General features: G+C 38.8%; 1 protein-coding gene across 6 annotated transcripts in view; it reads right to left on the bottom strand.

The window, feature by feature from the left end:
* PIAS2 (protein inhibitor of activated STAT 2) overlaps positions 1-20,286 on the bottom strand; it is a 76,831-nt gene extending 56,545 nt beyond the window's left edge. For 5 of the 6 annotated variants that reach the window (XM_036010244.1, XM_028523768.2, XM_036010247.1 and 2 more), the window contains exon 1: positions 20,104-20,286. In XM_036010244.1, the coding sequence (XP_035866137.1) occupies positions 20,104-20,127 (24 nt within the window). In that variant the 5' untranslated portion in view covers positions 20,128-20,286. Of the gene's footprint in view, positions 1-3,834; positions 3,858-20,103 lie in introns of those variants that run through there. The other variant, XM_036010245.1, reaches the window with a different exon arrangement.
* Between the last annotated feature and the right edge of the window lie 519 nt (positions 20,287-20,805).

Genomic DNA, 20,805 nt, shown 5'->3' with positions numbered 1-20,805 from the left:
TTTATGGGTATAGATGAGGTTATTCTAAAATTTATATGGAAACAAAAGAGCTAAAACAATTTTGAAAATGAATAGAGAGAGGATCGGTCTACATCATTTCACACCTTAGCTCAGTAATCAAGATTTTGTTGGGGGGGTGGGGGGCTGTGGAAATAGTGATGGAAGGAGACTTAACCTAGCATGGTGAACACACAATACAACAGACAGATGACATATTACAAAACTGTACACCTGAAACCTATATAATTTTATTAACCAGTGTCACCCCAATAAAATTAAATTCTTTTAAAAAAGGTTTTGTGGTATTAGCAGACACATAAGTCAATGGAACAGAATAAAGAAGCCAGAAATAGACCTACATCAACAGGCCCAAATAGTCTGACACATGTACCAATGTAACTCAATGGAAGAAAAATAAACTTTCAACAAATGGTGCTGGGATAACTGCACATTCACAGACAAGAAAAAAAACGAACCTGTACATCAGCCTCACATTTTATACAAAAATGAATTCTAAGCAGATGAGACTTAAATGTTAGAAGAAAGTTATAAAAAAACTTTTAGGAAAAAAACACACAGAATAAAATCTTCAGGCAAAGAGTTCTCAGGCTTGATGCTCCAATACAAAATCCAAAAATGGAAAAATGTTACATTGGACTTCACCAAAATTAAAAACTTCTGTTCTGCAATACCCTATTAAAAAGATTAAAGAACAAGTAACAGGGTTGGAGAAAATATTTACAAATCACATATCCAACAAAGGACTAGTAGAGACAATATACATAGAACTCTCAAAACTCAACAACAAAAAAATCCAATTAGAAAAAGGACAGAAGACATGAAGGGACAGTTCATCAGTGGGATATTAGAGATGAAAAATAAGAACATCAAAATATCTTCAGTATCATTAGCCATTAGGGAAGTGCAAAATAAAACCTCACTAAATATACATGCCAGAATGGCTAAAATAAAAAACAGTGATAACACCAAATGCTGACAAGAATGCAGAGAAACTGGATCACTCCATACATTGCTGGTAGGAATTTAAAATGGTACAGCCACTCTGGGAAAGTTGGGCACGTTCTTAGAAAACTATATATACAACAACCACACAATCCAGTAACTGCACTTCTGGGCATTTACCCCAGAGAAATTAAAACTTATGTTCACAAAAAAACCTATGCACAAATCTTTATAGCACCTGTATTTGTAATCACCAAAAACTGTAAACAACCTAGATGCCTTCAACAGGTAAATGGTTAAACAAATCCATACTATGAAATCTACTCAGCAATAAACTGCGTAGATGAACTACTAATACAGGTAATAACATGAATAAATTTTCAGAAAATTATGAGTGGAAAAAAAAACTAACTGAAAAGGTGCCATACTACATCATTCCATTTATATAACATTCTTGAAAAGACAAAATCACAGAAATAAAGAACAGATGAGTGGGTCCCCGAGATTGAGGGGAGAGAAGGAAGTGGGTATGGCTATAAAAAGGACTAACGTATTTTTGGGACTGTAAGATGCACCAGACCATAAGATGCACCTAGGTTTTAGAGGAAAATAGGAAAAAAAAATTTTGAAGCAAAAAACTGGGGTAAAATATTTAATAACACAAATAACACAGGCTGCCGCCCCCTACCCCACAGCAGACCAGGTAAGCTACAGTTGGACTATAAGACATACCCCCATTTTCCTCCCAAATTGGGGGGTTGCATCTTATAGTCCGAAAAATACGGTATATGAGGGGTCCTTATGTTGATGAAATGTTCTGTTTCTTGACTGTGTCAATGTCAACATCCCAGTTGTGATACTATACTGTTTTGCAAGATGTTACCATTGGGGAAACTGAGTAAAGAGTACACAGGATGTCTCTGCGTTATCTCTTACAACTGTGAACAAATTGACAGTTTAATAAAAAGTTTGATTTAAAATTACAAACATTAGTAGGCAGATTTTCTTAAATTCAATAACCTGATATTCACAAGAGATAAAACTAAAATAAAAACACAAAAATATAGGGGAAGGGAGAATTTTAAAAATCAGCAAAATTAGCTGACCCCCCCCCAAAACCAGTATGAGTACAGTAATATCAAACAGTAGTATATAATACAAAAAGTATGCCTAGATATACAGAGTAAAAGTTTCTCAATTCAACAGGAAAATAAAATAAAGTTAAATGTTCATGTACTAGTAACGATTTAAAGTATACTTTAAAAATTGGGCTAGATTATCTCTCCACACCATGCCCCCCTCTCCTTTCTTGGAGAGTGAATAAAAACTTTACTTTCTAAAACATAAGAAGGAAAAAAATAAAAATGGACAGAACTACACAGAAAAAAACACTCTAGTAAAAGATTAACATACTCTGCTCTCAGCCCTGGCTGGTGTGGACTGAGCACTGGCCTGTGGCCTGAAAGGTAGCTGGTTCAATTCCCAGTCAGAGCATATGCCTGGGTTGTGGGCCAAGTCCTCAGTTGGGGGCATGAGAGAGGCAACTGATTGCTGTTTCTCTCACACATCATGTTTCTCTCCCTCGCTTTCACACTTTCTCCTCTCCCTAAAAATAAATAAAATCTAAAAAAAAAAGATTAATACACTGCTCTCACATACATAAAGATGTATATGACTTGACAAAAGATTTAACGACCCCAACCACTGGATATATATAAATTTTCACATCAACACTTAGAAAGTATACGTTCTGTTCAAATACAAACAAAAATTATAAAACTGACAACACAGTTTAAATACGTTCCAAAGGACTGATACACAAATCATGTTGCCTCATCACAACACATCAAAAACTAAAGAAACTCCTCTATGTTTGAATATAAAACTTTTAAATAAATGATAAAAGAATTCACAGAAGAAAAAAGTATTCACAAGTGAAAATAATGCACATCAAAACTTGTGTGATGCGGGAAAAGCAGTACATTGAAACTCCCGATCTTAAATGCCTATATAAAATTTTGGAGAATAAGCAAGGTGTCCAACTTAAGAAATCAGATAAAGAATAGAAATAAACCCAAAGAAAGTATAAGGAAAAACGAGCAGAAATTAATAAAATGGGGAAGGACACATTTAAGAGCATGTAAGATAAAAAAAGTGATTCTTTGAAGTCTTTAAAACTTGGCAAGCTTTTTAGCTTTCAACACTGATCAAGGAAAAGAAGGCTTTTTTAAAAAAGATAAAAGGGACATTAACTACAGTTACTACGAATTTGGAGATTAACAAATTAATGTCATAAATTCAAGAACACAGATGAAATAAACAACTTTCTATAAAAATATAACCATTAAAACCACTTTGAAAATTGAAAATAGAATAATCCTACAACCAAAGCAATTGAAACAATGGTTAAGGAGTGTCCCACAAAGAAAACACAAGTAACAATTTTACAAGGGAGTTATACCAAACACTTAAAAACAGATCATTCTAATCTTACATCAACTCCTGCAGAAGAGGAAAAGTATATGTATTTTAAACTGTAAGTCAATTACTACACATTATTAGAGGCAGAAATCCTGAATTATCTTCAAACTGAGTCTAATAAAAAAGAAGAGATCAGGGTTGACTTTATACTAGAAACATAAAGCTGACTTAAATATTAGAAAATCAATCAATGTATTTCACCATGTTAACAGATTACAGAAAAAAAAATAGGTTACAGAGTAAAAACATGATCCTCTCAAAAGATGCAGAAAAGGCTTCTGATAAAATTCAAAATCCATTTTTTTAAATTAGCAAACAAGTAATAGAAAGGAACGTCCTTAACCTGAAAAGATTATCTACAATAAACCTACAGCAAGCATCATACTTAACTGTGAAACTTTGAAAGCATTTCCTTTAAAATCAGGAACAAGATCAGGATGCCCCATCACCGCTTCTATTCAACATTGTACTGGAGATCCTAGCCAGCACATTAAGACAAGAAAAAAAAGAAAGAAAGAAAAAGCATAAGAATCAGAAAGGAGGAAACAAAGAGGTCATTATTCTGTCAACACAGAAAATCCAAAAGAATTCTATAATAAATTTATCATAGGAGTATAGCAAGATTGTTATACAAAGTCAAATTTTACTTCTACAGACCAATAAGATAGAAAATATAATTATCTAAAAATACCATTTATGATTTGATACAAACATAAGGTACCTAGAAATAAATCTAATGAAGTATCTGCAATAGTTTATTGAAGAAAATTATAAAACTTTATTGGGAGACATTGTAAAAGACCTAAATAAATTTTAAAAAGTACCAAAAAGTTAATTTTCTCCAATGCATTTCCTTTCAAAATCCCAATAGGCTCTGTGTGTGTATCTACATAACTTCAAAAGATGACTTTAAAATTATATGGAGAAGCTAACAGATAAGAAGCTCCTTGAAGAACTACAACACAGGAGGACTTGGCCTACTTCCCCATCTCCTAATGACTGGCTAGACTGTTTCAAACCAATCCTCCCTGTGAAAAACTAAAAACTATAACTCTTTGAAGGTACAAAGTACTACAAAGGCAGCAAGGGCCCAAGAGGCCAAGAACTGTACAAAGAAGGGAAGCCTAGAACACTGGATGCCTCTTTTCTCCTAGAGATATTTGCCAATGGGAAAAGGGCAATAGATAGGTTGAGAAGTCAAGCAGAACTCTGAATGGGCTTATAGGGCTGGGGAAATGAGAAGTTACTTACAAAATACAACCTGTAAGAATTGGTATCTGGGACATATTATGAACTCATACAAATAAGTATGAAAAAGATGGCCCAATATAGAAATGGGCAAAAAACTTGGCAAGTCACATCACAAAAGCTATCCAAATGGCCAATAAGTATATTAAAAGGGGCTTAATATCATTGTTTATTAGGGGAATATGGGAAAACAAATTAAAACCACTAAATATTCACCAAAATGTCTAAAATTGAAAGAGTAGACAAGAAAGGACATGGAGTAGCTGCAATTCTATTATTTTGCTAGCAGAAGGGAATGAATAAACTACAACATGCACGATACTCAGAAAGAAAGTAGGGAATGGGGGTGGGGGAACTGAGGGAGGATAAAACTCTTATAAATTAAAAACTTAATTACTGAAATAAGCACTACAGAAAAGTTCAAAGACAAAGTCAAGGAACTCTTCCAGAGTGTAATAAACAAATAAAGCTTCAATTTGAGAGTTCAACATTTACCTGTCAAGAGTTTGAGAGAAAACAGAAAGGAGGGAAGAAATTATCATAGAAGATAATTTCCTAGACCTAGAGAGTCTTAGAACTAAAAAAGAGCCCACAAGAAGGAATGGAAAGCCTACAACTAAACCCATTTAACAGACCAAAGGTAAAGAGTGATCACCATAAAGACTGTAAAAGAGGTTACTACAAAGGAAAACCACCAGATTTGTAATGGACCTCTATTAGCAACACTGGTGCTTTAAACTGCAGGAGCAGAGCTTTCAAAATTCAGAGGGAAAAATTGTAGTACCAAGTTAAAATTCTATATCTAAACTTTTAATCAGAAACAAAGGCAAGCCATTTTCAAACATTCAAAAATTACAAAGTTTATCACCAGCATACCCTTCCTAAAACAATACTCATGATTATATTCCAGTAAAATAAAAATGGAATAAAAAAAATGACATGGAAGACTTCCCGCCAAGATGGAGGTGTAGGTAGACATACTGTGCCTCCTGGCACAACCAAAGGAAGGACAACAAAAATTTAAAAACAAAAAACAACCAGAACTGACAGAAAGTCAAACTGTATGGAAGTCCAACAACCAAGGAGTTAAAGACTGACACATTCATCCAGACGGGTAGGAGGGGCAGCCAGGCAGAGAGGACTCTTGGCAAGGTGATGGCTGGCTGGCGGACCCAGTGAGGCGGCAGCTAGTGGACTGGGTGGTCCCACATTGGTGTGCAGATAAACTGGGAGGAACAACTGGGGAGCAAGATGGACCATGCAACCTGGGGGTCCCAGCATTGGGAAATAAAGCCTCAAGCCTCTGACTGAAAACACCTGTGGGCGTTGAGGCAGTGGGAGAGACTCCCAGCCTCACAGGAGAATTCCCTGGAGAGACCCACGGGTCCTAGAACATACACAAGCCCACCACATGGGAATCAGCACGAGAAGGACCCAGTTTGCTTGTGGGAAGCTGGGAAGTGACTGAAAGCAAGGTTGAGAGCACAGCAAATGCCATTGTTCCGCCTCAGGCCCTCCCCCACATACAGCATCACAACGCTGTGACGTGGGTTGACCCTCACCTTACTACAGAACAGGCACGCCCAGACAAAAAAAATGACCCAAATTTAAAGAACAGATCAAAGCTCCAGAAAAAAAACACAACTAAGCAACAACGAGATAGCCAGCCTTTCAGATGTACAGTTCAAAACACTGGTAAATCAGTATGCTCACAGAATTGGTGTGAATATGGTCGCAAATTAGATGAAAAATGAAGGCTACACTAAGGGAAATAAAGGAAAATTTACATGGGAACCAACAGTGATGGGAAGGAAACTGGGACTCAAATCAATGGTGTGGACCAGAAGGAAGAAAGGTTAAACCAGATGTGTATTAGCACATCTAGAAAGCAAGCTGCCCCAAATTAGAAAAGTTGAGAGCTCCAGAAAGTCTATCTTCAAGAAAAACTAAATGGCTACAAGATAAAAACACATCATAATAGCAAATTTTAAAAATAATATCCATGAGCTCTCCTCACCAAGCAGGAGCTTATTACATTTCTCCTTAAGGGGCACAGGTTTAGTAACAGAATTTCCTCTACAGTTCCACACAACTACTTAGTTCTACAGTGACTAATACTCATATTACAAAGGCTGGTTATTAGTACTTGATTTCTAGAATCTCCTTTAGAAGCACAGAGAAGTATAGAAGAGTTACACACAGTCATATAAAATCTTGACAATGAAATAGAAAATTAAGGCTGAAGGAAGTGTGGAGGTAGGAGAAACAAAGAAAAATGTGAAAAATATATGGGTGTTAAGTGTTCAGAAATGAAGAGTTATTGTCGAAAACTGATAGGCTAGAAACAGAAATTTAACCATTATAAAAGTTAAGAATAATCAATACTAGAATAGAACAAAAATGTAAGAGCAGAATTAGAAACAAAGTGGAAAACCATAATGACCTAAATTTTATATCTACTAGAAAGTCAAGCAATAAATGCTGTTTAGAGGTGAAAGAAAAATCAAAATACAGAAAGATATGTTGGTATTTTTGAGTTTTGGAATTGACCTAAAATTTTTTAAACAACAAAAGCAGTTTAAGGTGCTTATATGAGGAGTGGACTTAGTGGGGAGGAAAGGACTTTACTTTTGGGATTTTTCTGCACTGACTACACAAGGATTGCTCAAAGTTTTAAAAAATGAGAAGTAAAAATAAGAGAATACAAAGTGTTATTAAAACTTGTTCAATATGATAACGTCAATATTCATGCAATTACCAAAAAATACATATATATTCTGTGACATAATAAAGATCTGCTATTACTGACCTATATGGATAAACAAATGGAGAGCTCTGAATGTCTGTTAGGTTTATATTTTTCTCTGCAGAGTAAACAAAACAAACCAAAAAACCAAAAAACCATTTTTCAAAAAAGTCTAGAAAAGGCACATTACTAGGGGTTCAAAATGAACATTCATAGAAAATATTTTGGTCTATGATACCAGCTGATTCCACATAACACTTTTACTTCAATTGCCTTTCCAATTCCTTCTGTTAAGGTACCTTGATAAACACAAATTGTCAAGACAACTCAATGAGAAAAGAATTGTCTTTAAAAAAAAAAAAAAAAAAAAAAAAAGCAGTGCTAGGAAAACTAATCCCTACCTCACACTGTAAACAAAAGTTAACTCAAAATGGATCAAACACCTAATGTAAAAGCTAAAATTATAAATATAACCCCTTAGATGGAAACAGACATAAATCTTTATGACTGGGTTAGGCATGGTTTCTTAGATTTGACATCAAAGCAACAAAAGGAAAAGGAGATAAACTTCATCAAAATTTAAAACTTCTGAGCTTCAAAATACACTATCAAGAAAGTGAAGAGACAGTCCAAAAAAAGGAAGAAAAACACGTGCAAAACATATATCTGATAAAGAATGTGCATCTAGAATAAAGAACTTAAAATTAATTAAAAAAACAATTTTAAAATGGGCAAAAGGCGTGAACAGACATTTCTCTAAAGATATACAAATGGCCAATAAGCATATAAAAAAAGATGCTCAATATCATTAATCATCAGGGAAGTGCAAATCAAACCACAATGAGATACCGCTCCACACCATGCAATCCAAGAGATGTGAAAACTTAAGAGCCTTTACATACTGCTGGTAGGAATTTAAAATGGCTGCAGCAGTTTTAGAAAACAGTACTGGAGTTCCTCAAAACTTACACATAAAGCTACCACATGACCTAGAATACCACTCCTAGATAACTACCTAAGAGAATTAAAAACATGTGTCCAGCCCTGGCCAGGCAGCTCAGTTGGTTACATTATCATCCCAATACACCAAGGTTATGGGTTCCATCCCCAGTCAGGGCACATACAGGAATCAGTTAAGGAATGCATAAATAAGTGAAACAACAAATCAATGTCTCTGTCTCTGTTTTCTCCCTTCTCCCCCCCCTCTAAAATCAATAAATAAAAATTAAAAATTAAAAAATAAAAATATAAAGTCCTGACCAGTATAGCTCAGTTGTTGGAGAGTCAGCCCGCAGACCAAAGGTCTTCCATTCCCAGTCAGGGCACATACGAGAAGACGACAAATAGATGTTTCTCTCTCCCCCACCTCTTCTCTAACAGCAATGAAAAAACGTCCATGGGTGAGGAGAGATAAAGATATTATGTCCACACAAAATTTATACCTTTACAGATGCAATTCATACTGATTAGTATTAAAAAGTACGAGCAACCCAATGCACATAAATTCTCAATGGATAAATAAACTGCTGTGGAATATTACTTGGCCATAAAAAGGAATAAAGCACTGATACATGCTACAACATGAAGAACCCTGGAAAGGCTGTGTTAAATGAAAGAAGCCAGACACAAAGGCCATGTGTATCATTCTATTTCTATGAATGTGCAGAACAGGCAAATCCCAAAGAGACAGAAATGTAGATTAGTGAAAACTGAGGGCTGGGGAAAAGCAGGGTACAGGGAGTCACTGCTAACAGGTTACCGGGTTTCTTTAGGATAATGAAAATGTTCTGGAATCAGATGTGGTGGTGGTTGCACAACTTTGTGAAGAGACCAAATCACTGAACTGGAATACTTTAAAAGGCTGAATTTTATGGTATATAAATTACATCTCAATTTAAAAAACTGTTTAAAAAGATTAAGATCCCAATCCAGAAAAACAAAGACAAAATGCTAAGAAAAGAGAAACATTTGAAGAATGTTTATACTTAGGAAAAATGTTAGTATTAACAGAAAAGGTATTCATGTTTATCAAGGTAGGGGTACAGCCTAAGGAGCAAACAAATGTCGAAGTGTCTATGATAGAGTAAGAACATCTGGTTAACTATTAGGAATTATCTACTTCATTTTAATTTAAATACAGTTGATCCTTGAATAACACAGGTTTGAACTGTACAGGTCAACTTACATATGGATTTATTTTAAAAAATACACGTGGCCCTTCATATCCTTACATCTATGATTCTGACCACCAAAGATCGAAAACAGTATTTTCAGATAAGGTGACTCTAATGCTGTGGTGCCTATGTAAACAAACCAAAATCTAAGCCAACTAGGGTTTAAACTACACCCAGTCAATAATTTCCTACTTGCTTCTGCTCTTCTAAGTCTTTCCCCAGCTCCTATCAACTGAATACTCCTAACCACTTCTGGTTTGGTGCCGCCCAATCCAAACTGATTTTTTTGCTCAAATAAATCCCTAAAACGTTAATGCCCTCAGTTTATCTTTTAATACCACTATTAGCCTTATCTAAGCCTCTGATTACCTCCCGGCTATGAAAGCAAAGCCTAAGGACAACAATCACAAACAGCCAACTAGGGTTTAAGCTATAGCCTGGCAATAATTTCCTCACTTTGTTTTCACCTTTTCTCTATAAAAGTTTTTTTTTCCAGCTTCTAACCACTTCCAGTTTGGTGCTACCCAATTCACATCGAGTTTTGCTCAAATTCCTAAAATGTTTATATGCCTTAGTTTTATCTTTTAACACTTCTGGTGTCATCAGATGCAAGACCCAGAGGAGACCCCCCCAACAACAACTCCCAAAAGCAACAAGCAATCTTGTGAAGGTACCACTGAGCCTAGTGAATCCACTGGTTACCTGATGCAGATGGAAGTCACAGGTAAGTGCCTCTCAAATCTGAGCTCCACAGTTTTTGTATTTAATGAGTTCGCTCAAATTTATATTTCTGTCTCAATGACTGGGTCTTGGGTTGGCAGAATTAAAAGAAACTAGACTGGTCTAGGGTTGGACAGGATCCAGCTTAAGATGGACTGGATTCAGCGCATGCCTTGGGAAGAAAAAAAAGGGGTATCTCTGAGTCCACACAATCTGGTGATTCTCCATCTGGGACCCCTGGCTAATTTGTATGTATAAAATTATTGGGTCAGAACTGTGCGTTTCTTTCTGTTTTTTAAAAATTATGTATTGAATTTAGAGAGAACAGAAGGGGGGAAGGGTAAAAAGAAAAGAAAGAGAAAACATCAATTTGTTGTTCCACTTATTTATGCATACAATGGTTGATTCGCACATGCCCTGACTGGGGATCGAACCTGCAACCTTTGGCATACTGGAACGACACTCGAAACAACTGTGCTACCCTGGCCAGGGCCAACCTGTGATTTCTGGAATCAGTGGGTAAACCTACCAAAAGTAATCCTGAATTTAGAGTGGCCACAGTAGGGAAATGTTTAACCAAGATGAGCTCACCATTATGAGATGGCTGTAGACAAAAGGGTCCTGAATTTCCCCAAAACAATGAAATGTATTTTTATTGGTATGCAGAAGCGTCAAAGAAACTAAAATGAATTAAAAATTACTGCTCTAAAGATTCTTTACAAAAGGCAAATGGAAACTTAAGCAACAAGATGACTAACTAGACCCTGGCTGCTGGGACTGGTCTTCACTTTACCCTGTCCCTAACTTACTTCTTAACCTACTAATCCCTCAATTGCCTTTTCACTCTGAAGATGAGTGAGGTAGAGATTAAACAAATACCTTTTAAAGTGAGGCCCTACAGGATGCTTCTCCATCAATATTCCCCTCCTCCCCCAGCCAAAATCAAGAAAAACATATTCTAGAGTGAGGATTTAGAAAAAAAAAATTTAATAAAGTGAAGTCCTCCACTGAGCTTGGAATAAACAAGCTTCTCCATGGTCAAAGACTGAACTTAGGGCCATCACCAGAGATTTCCAATCCCTAAAGAGAATCCTCAAAAACTTTCTAAGGAATTTAGAATTCTAATTGGAATTTACAATCCAGAACTCCCAGATATCTACCAATTTATCCATTGTAACATTAGGACCTGGCCACATGGGAAGGTCCCAAGAGCAACGTTAAAGATCCACGTACTAGTCGCTCTGCCAGGGATAGCCCAAAAAACACGACAGAAAAATAGCCCAAGACCTACTTGAAAGTACCTACTTGAAGAAGGTATTCTTCAAAAGACTTATTGGTCTATCATTCAATCTTCCGACAAAAAAAGATGAACCATTTTCAGACTATAAACACAGATTGGAAACACTCTGTGAAACATTCTGGGCTTTCTTCATTAAACACAAGCACAGAAAAAGCCCTGACTTTCTTCTTCATTGGTAGGCTCCAGTCCAAACTAGGTAGTAGCCTAATAAAGAGACAGAAGCTGGGCTGGGAAGCTGCTCCTCTTGCTGAGTTGACCGAGTAATTTGAAAAAAACTTTGTAGCAAGGTAAAAAATTTAAAGCCCATAGACAGCTCAACCTCCACATACACATTTCAGTCAGAACTAGAGGGCCTCTACTCAGGAATACTGTGCCTGAAATGTCTGCCTTTACTGTAAATAACCAAAGCACTGGAAAAGGGAATGCCCCTACTGAACCCATCATTTAATGGACTTCCACTTTTCACCAGACTGTTCCTACATCACAAGGTCTTTAGAAATTTGATTACAAAAATAATAATCATTAATGGGGCTCTGAGGGATCTTTTGGAAAAGTTGCTCCCCATGATACCTCTAAATGAGCAAGGCAAAACTAAGATAAAAATTAATAAAGAATTCCGTACCACATTGATGGATACCAGAGCTACTTTATCTACTTTCATAAAATAGCCAATCTCTAAGAGTCAAGATAATATTCTGTAGTGGGAGTTTCTAACCAAATTCAAAAGGTTCCTGTGTCGGGAGGCTGACAAAATGCAGAGACAAAGAAATGTGGCCCAAATGAAAGAATGGATCAAAACTCCAGAAAAAGAACTAAACAAAAGGAAGAGATGCAATCCATCAGATACAGAGTTCGAAACACTAGTTATAAGGATGCTAAGGAAATTACTGAGGAATTTAACAGCATAAAAAAGATCCAGGTAGAAACAAAGGATTCACCAATTGAAATAAGGAACAATTTACAGGGAAATAACAGTAGACAGGATGAAGCCAAGAATCAAACCAGTTACTGGGAACAAAAGGAAGCAAAAAAACAACCAATCAGAACAACAAGAAGGAAAAAAAAATCCAAGAAACGAGGATGGTATAAGCAGCCTCTGGGACAACTTCATGTGTTCCAACATTTGCCAGAAGGAGAGAAAGAGCAAGAAATGAAAAACTATTTGAAAGAAAACTTCCCTAATGTGGTGAAGGAAATACACATACAAGTCCAGGAAGCACAGAGTCCCAAACAACACAGATGCAAAGAGACCCACTCCATGACACGTAACAATTAAAATGCCAAAGGTTACAGATTAAGAGAGAATTTTTTTAATCTTTATGGGCGCTTTATTCAGATGGCCAGTAATCTGAGAAGATGGTGGGTTCATACCCTAACAGACCATCTTTAAATTAAGAGAGAATCTTAAAGCAGCAAGAGAAAAGCAGTTAGTTACCTACAAAAGATTCCCATACAACTGTCAGCCGATTTCTCAAAAGAAACTTTGCAGGTTAGAAGGGACTGGCAAAAAGTATTCAAAGTATGAAAAGCAAGGACCTACAACCTAGATTACTCCATCCAGCAAAGCTATCATTTAGAATTGAAGCACATATAAAGTGCTTCCCAGACAAGGTAAAGCTAAAGAAGTTCATCATCACCAAACCATTATTATGTGAAATGTTGCACAGACTTAAAACTATGATCATTAAAATGGCAGTAAGTACATAACTATCATCAACTGAATCTAAAAAAAACCACTAAGCAAACAAGCAGAACAGAAACAGAATCACAGATATGAAGAACACTGGGATGCTGGTCAGTGAGGAGGAATGTCTGGGAGAATGGGAGAAAAAGTGAAGGTATTAAGAAGTACAGATTGGTAGTTACAGAATAGGCAGAGGGATGTTAAAAGCAAGTACAGGAAATGGAGTTGCCAAAGAACTTATATGCATGACTCATGGACATGAACAAAGGAGGGGGGTCACTGGAAGGAGTGGGGAATGCTGGGTAGAGGGGAACAAAGGAGGAAAAACTGGGACAACTGTAATGAAATAATCCATTAAAAAAATAACAAAGGGTACCTAGGTCTAAACCAGTTCAGATCACACTAGGGCCATTTTGGGGAAACATACTTTCCTTCTCTATTACTCTGCTCCAATAAAACTGAACAAGATTTGCTTTCTAAACTGAGGAGTCACATAAAATTTAACTCAGAAGAAGAGATGATCTCCGAATTTCTTAACTCTCCTGAACCTGAGTACTCTGCAGCTCTGGACGCAGAAACTGACAAAATTGACAAAGTCTGGAAACCCCCTTCTCTCAAAACCTAAATGCCTATGGGCTTCTTACAAGGGTAAAATTAAGAATTCCAAACCCATAAAAATCCAAAAAGATCATTCTAAACCCCTGCCTAACTCCCCTCAATATCCACTAAAACCAGAAGCTATCCTACGGCTCTCACCAACTGTAGAAGACTTAATTAAGCAAGGACTTACAATTCCATGCACTAGTTCCTTTAACACTCTGATCTTACCCATTGAAACCCAAATGGATGAAGCTGGGGATTTGCTCCATGTGATTAATAAAACTGTGACACCAAGGTTCCCTGTAGTTCCAAATACCTTGTTATCTAATGTACCTCCAGACTCAAAATGGTCACAGTGGCAGATCTTTGCTCTGCTATTTCTTTAGCATCCCAGTTGACAAGGAGAATCAGTATGTATTTACCTTCACTTAGAAAAACTAACTGCATGTATGCCTAGACTGTAATGCCACAGGGCACACTGAAGCCACGTCCTATTTTTCTCAGGTTTTATATCATGATCTGGCAACTTTACAGTTCCCTAAAAACTCTACACTCATTCAATATGTACATGACTTATTTTTATGTTCCTCTACAAGGGACATTTGGAAATACATTCAATTCATTCTATTAAAAGCAATTAGTTTGTAAAGGCATAAGGCCTCCAAGGAAAAACTCCAATTCTCAAACAAGGTTCACAACTTCGGACATGATTTGCCTGCAGAAGGCCTATTTCCCTCTCACCTGGAAGAATAAACACTAGTAACCAAAACTTCCCCAGACCTCCATGTAAATGACAGTTAGTGAGTTTCCTTGGATTTGCAGAATATTGTGGATCTCAGATTCCAAATTTTTTTCTGATCACAATTCCTCCATAGAACTTACAAGGAACTCAATTCCAGACCCCTTGCCCTGGGAAGAAAACCATGAGCAGACCTTTGGCCAACTAAAATTAGCCCTACAACAAACTCCCACCCTAGGGCTCCCAAATTATACTAACAATTAGATCCAGTAATCAGAACATATCCAAACTGAAAGCAGTAGTCACAGCAGTTGAATTGGTGAATCTGGGATTTTAGGATATGACTTCTACTTAAGTACCTCATGCTGTTCAGTCTATCAAGCTCCAGTCTCAACATCAAGTAGACTAACATCTTAAAAGATCCTTTCCTTTCACCTTCTAAACTCCATCTTAGGCACTGCAACTTGCTCAACCCTGTTATCCTTGCATGACAATGGCACAGCTTACCATAATTGTGTAGATATGGTGTCACGGTTACTAAGCCCTTGCACTCATTTGCAAAACACATCACTGGAAAGCCCAGATTTAATACTCTTCATCCCTGGGTCCTATGTTATTAATGCAGAAGGGAAATATCAAGCACTATATGCTATAGCAATGCTCAACCAGCAGAACAAGGCCTCACTTTAGCTTGTTAGCTAGCCAATGGAAAATCAGTACACATTTATACTGATAGCAGATATGACGTTGGTATGTTTAAGAAACAGAAAGGGTTCCTTACTCTAGTGAAAACCCAATAAAAAATGGGCCCCAAGTAAATGAACTGCTCTGTCATTGTACTGCCTAGCTGAACTGCAATTATTAAAATTGAAGCTCATACTAGAAAAACAGAACCAGAGTTCTGATTTTCTGAACCTGAATCAGATGCTACACTAGCTAGAACTAAATTGTTCCAATATGCGACTTGAATAAACTCCACAGGACTGACTCTAACTAAATTATTTATAATAATTTATATAAAAGACAAAATCAGGCCCTGGCTAGTATGGCTCAGTTGGTTGGAGCATTGTCCCATAAACCCAAAGGTCACGGGTTCGATTCCCAATCAGGACACATGCTTAGGTTGAACAGTGGGTCCCAGTCAGGACAGGTAAGACAGGCAACCAGTTGTGTTTCTCACATCTATGTTTCTCTCCCTCCCTTGCCCTTGCTCTAAAATCAATAAGCATGTCCTTGGGTAAGGATTAAAAACCATAATAATTAAAAAAAACACACACACAAAATCAGGCACCCAAGCTAGAGTAACAACGTTGAGACCAACAAGGGTGTAAATTTAATATTAAACAAGTACTCACTGAGGACCCAGACAGGCACCTGGTTCTTCCTGTCCTTAAAAATGCCATTACTAAAAGCACTACATTCAGCAACCCACCATGGCACAGATAAAATGATCCAAAGTATGAAAAAGTATGGGTGGGATGACTGATCCAAGGTCGCAAATTTGGTTTATGGCGAATGTTTGATTTTTCAAGACCATAACCCTGGGAAGGCCATTCCCACTGGTGTCCTACTCAGGCCATTTGAACACTTACGAATGGTTTTCATTCAACTGCCTCCCACAATGGGTTACCAGTATGTTCTTGTAACTAATTGTCTGTATGTTCTCAGGATGGATTAAAGCCTTTCCATACAGAAGGCTGACGTCACAACTGTGGCTAAGAAACTTTTAGAAAATATTTCCTTTATGGAGTATCCCCAAAGAAATCTCTAGTAACAGAGGAACTCATTTCACTGGATGATTACCAGTATCTATTATGAAATTAAATACAGCATTGCTGATACAATGGTATTGCCATGGTCTTTACTGTCCTTAGTCACCTAAGGAGTCCAATGGACAAATGGTACCTAAATTAACAGAATCCACTGGACTGCTATGGCCAAAAGTTCTACCATTGGTTTAGATAGCAATTAGACCAATATCTATCTATACAAAAGCATAAATTAACACTTTATGAAATAGTAACAAGACTATGCCTTTATGATAAAAACCATGTGTCCTTGTACTCTAAATTCTGACATGACTAAATACTGTAAAGCTTTAACGCATTACACCAAAGTATCTTTTCACCAGGTAAAGGAAGCCTTCTGCAAACCTCCTACAGATGGTCAAACCCTCCACAACTCAGACGGTAGGTATTCCAGAACTGACGCCTCAGAAAGCCTGTCTTCTAGCCTGGTTAAAAAAGACCATCTCATACTCTCATCGCTACCCAGAAACAAACAAGATTAACAACAAACAGCTAAAGCAATTCTTCCATGTATGACATCATAATCTGAGTCTCACAATGAGACCAGAGCAATTTAATTCTGATGGTGCCTAAGCAGTGTTAATACCAAGTTTCTAGTTGAACTCTCATGTATGACATAATGACTAAAGGGGGAGAAATTGTTAAATTAATTAAACGATTGAGGGCATTAGACTAAGGTGACTCTAATGCTGTGGTGCCTATGTAAACAAACCAAAATCTAAGCCAACTAGGGTTTAAGCTACACCCAGTCAATAATTTCCTTACTTTGCTTCTGCCTCTTCTAAGTCTTTCCCCAGCTCCTATCAACTGAATACTCCTAACCACTTCTGGTTTGGTGCCGCCCAATCCAAACTGATTTTTTGCTCAAATAAATCCCTAAAACGTTAATGCCTCAGTTTATCTTTTAATACCACTATTAGCCTTGAATCATATGGTATATTCTATTGCATCTATTAATATCTATTAGACTATTTCTTGTCAACAGTTGCTGGGTGGGGGGTGGGGGGTAAGAAGAATAAGAACCTCTAACCACAAATCCCTCTTAACTTCCCATTCTCCATCTGCAACCCAACAGCACCTGAAGCTACCAGGTGGCCAGTTCTGCCAGGCTTAAGGAACTAAATACTGCAAGCCTTCTGGACAGAAAATATGTCATAAAATTTCTTAACCGTCACAGTATAAAAGATTTTCTGTGTCTGGTTTGCCAGTATCTATTAAGAAAGTTATAATCACTGGCTCTTCCACTAACTAGCCCAAATAACACATCCAGAAACTTACACACATTCAATCTCCTTTTGACACACACCGAGATAATAAACTCTCAATGCACAAAAGGGCATGAGGATACGGAAGAGAAATTCTTCACAAAAAATCTTATTTCACTAGTTCACCCAGTACCCCTACACTTCCAGTAGAGAGAAGTAGGGAGAGTGGATTAACCAGGTTAAACTGCTGCAGGGGCCTCCTTTAAGGACAGCTGAAGGGCAACACCAGCATAAAATTATGCAACTCAAGGAGAAAGACAAGGGTAAAAAAGGCACTCTGACTGAAAAACAGATGAGGGACCTCAGAACCCCAACTATTCTGCCTCTCCCCGACCTCTGTGCTTGGCTCTACTACAGACTAGAAAGCAGGGTGACAGTAAACGGAAGTCCAAGCCATCAGTTCTTATCCTTGAGCCTGTCTGAGGTTAATTCACAACTAGTTAATCCACAAGCTCTTTCCAATTTAAGTGCTGTAAATAAGCAACTGATGAACTGAATAATTTCTTCTCCAGCACCATAGAAGCTTCTAATACGTGACACATTATTATAATCATCTTAGACTGTTCAGCCCACAATTTCCCTTCACACAGAATTCGCCTCTTCCTTTCCCTCAACCCACTACTATGATCAAATGCAGGGAGAAGCAAAGACAAGTGATTTACAGAAAGAGATGATGAAGCTGACCCACAAAAGAAATGAGAGGCGGGTAAGAGAGAGGAGAAAAGCTTCTTTGGTTTCCAACCACTTGCAGTTTCTAGTTTTACTCCAACCTAAGCGCTGACCATCCCTTCTGTTCTATACCAGTAAATAAATTCTTTTTATTGAGCTTTGACCAACATTTATAAAAGTTTAAGACTAAGAAAAGTTTTCATCACCAAAAAGTTAGAAGTTGTATGTATCTGTTATATACAAAAAGGCAATACTGCAGGTAAAAATAAATTTAACTTCAACGTCAGCCTTTTCTTCCCATCCTAAACCTAATGCATGAATTCACACAAGTGAGGCTCAGGCCTGGGTGCCTCAAAATATCCACAGGTGGAAAGTGCTACACCTGGGGCTGTAAGTATAAGTACGCCTAATACTTTATCATTATTAACACCTTTTACCTACTATCCTCATTCTCTGTATAAACTAGTACAGGGCATAAATTCATTAATGTACTTTTCTCTTTACTGGGAATTAATTCTTTTTGAAACAGCAGGAGAGAAAATGGCAGGCATTGTGCAAACTATAACCATCTCTCTTTAGATCAGAATCACCAATACATTCTTTTGCTGATGTCCACCGTTAACAGCCAAGTAACCAGCCAACAGCATTTCCCGACTTGATCCCTCGCCAAAATAATAATAAATATACATAAACTGAACCTTTTACCGGATTTCTTTCCCTTCTTATTTCAAGTAACCCTAACTCATACGACTATGTTAAGCAAAAGGTTGGCAGTTAACTTAATTTCAAGTGTCACATCATCTGTACTTTGTTTTAAAACTGGAGTTTCCGTCCTTAAGTATTCAAGTTAACGTCGCCAGCAAGTCAGCAAGCCAATAAAAAATGTATCCGCCTCGTTTATTGCAGTTTTTTATGTTATCAGCCCGGGGAAAAAATATCCGTTCCATTCTACCCCCAGCACACCCCATTTGAGCCCTCTACTATACAAAAGCATCAACAATAAAGTGGTGATATGGTTCTAAGACTAGGAGGAAATATGTTTTTCCTCAAGAGCAAGCCAAGTGTACAAACAAACCTCATGACAACACGGACTTTGCGGATTTCTTACCATGGCATTATAGAAACATCAAGGTTAAAGGCCGAATGTTGAAGGAGGGCTCCCCCAAAAACCACGTTTCTCTCCAAGATTTTGAGAAAGCACTGGTGGAAGGGCCCCTTCTTGTGACACATTCTGACTAACCGGAGCATCAGCAATAAAGGGGGAAAGAAAAGAATTCCTAAACCCAACTTCACGTTTCAGAAAACAGTCCCCCACCAAGTGAGTAGCATGTGGACTTCTGAATCGCCCATCAACACTGACACCCCCGCGCGAAAATGAAAAGCAAATTCTGCTTTCCACCCCGGCCCTTAAAATAACGGAGAAGTCGTGTCCTCCCCCTCCTGAGGACGCCCCGGCCCCCGCGTCAGGTTGCGGAGCTGGCAGGACTGCCCAGCCGCTCACCCCCGCGCCCAGGCCCTCCGCAGCCTCTCTCCCCTCCGATGACCCCGGCGCCTGGTCGGAGACCGGAGACGGCCGGGACTCGGGGCTCCGCAAACGGTCCCCGAGGTACTGAGAAGGTGGCGCCCGGGCGACGTTGCGGTTCCCACCTCCCCTTCCCCACCCCTCCCCGCGGCCTCCACTCTCCATTCCCGCGCCACCAGCTTACCCTCAACTCCTCGAAATCCGCCATTTATACCGCCCGCGGGCGCCGCTTTCGCCACAGCACCCCTCCCGCTGCGCCAAACGACGCCGCCGCCACCAGGGCCACCGCCGCCGCCGCCAGCACCATCCTGCACTGGGCGCCGCTGAAGACCGCCGCGGCCGCCACCGCCGTCGCCACCAGCCCGTCACGTGACCCGCATGGAAGCCCCGCCCCCCGATCGCGGCTCCGCCCACCTGGTGCCCCCCCGCCCACCCAGCCCGCCACTTTCCCTCCGCGTCTTCCGGCTCTCGCTCTCCGGTCTCCCTTAGCCTGCCCGTCACCCAGACGCCTTCCAGCCCCAGGATCTGTCGCCCCACTCTCCTCGGCTCTGCGCGGCGCCTCCCGCCTCACCCTTCCACACGGGCCGGGCCTGACCCCTACCGCCCACCCTACTACACGGTTACCTGTGGGCCTGAAGGCGGGCTTGGCCCTAGGGAGCAGCAGACAGGAAGAACTGGCCGGAACTCCTCAGCGAAACATTTCGGGGATATTCTTAGGGTACCTCTCCCCTTGGTGGCTGTGACGGAGGAAGCAGCCGCAAATAAAACCATCCCCCCAGAGTAGTTGTGTCGGAACAATCTAAATATAGGTGTTGGGTTAGCTGCTCTTACCATCTAATGACGCAGGATTGGTGGGACCTCTGGATTGCTAATATCCTTGTCGACC

This window comes from Phyllostomus discolor, chromosome 9 (assembly GCF_004126475.2).
Source record: "Phyllostomus discolor isolate MPI-MPIP mPhyDis1 chromosome 9, mPhyDis1.pri.v3, whole genome shotgun sequence".
In the NCBI taxonomy this organism is placed as follows: domain Eukaryota; kingdom Metazoa; phylum Chordata; class Mammalia; order Chiroptera; family Phyllostomidae; genus Phyllostomus; species Phyllostomus discolor.
Note: the sequence above shows the minus strand (reverse complement) of the source record. Positions and strands in the feature narration are given on the sequence as shown.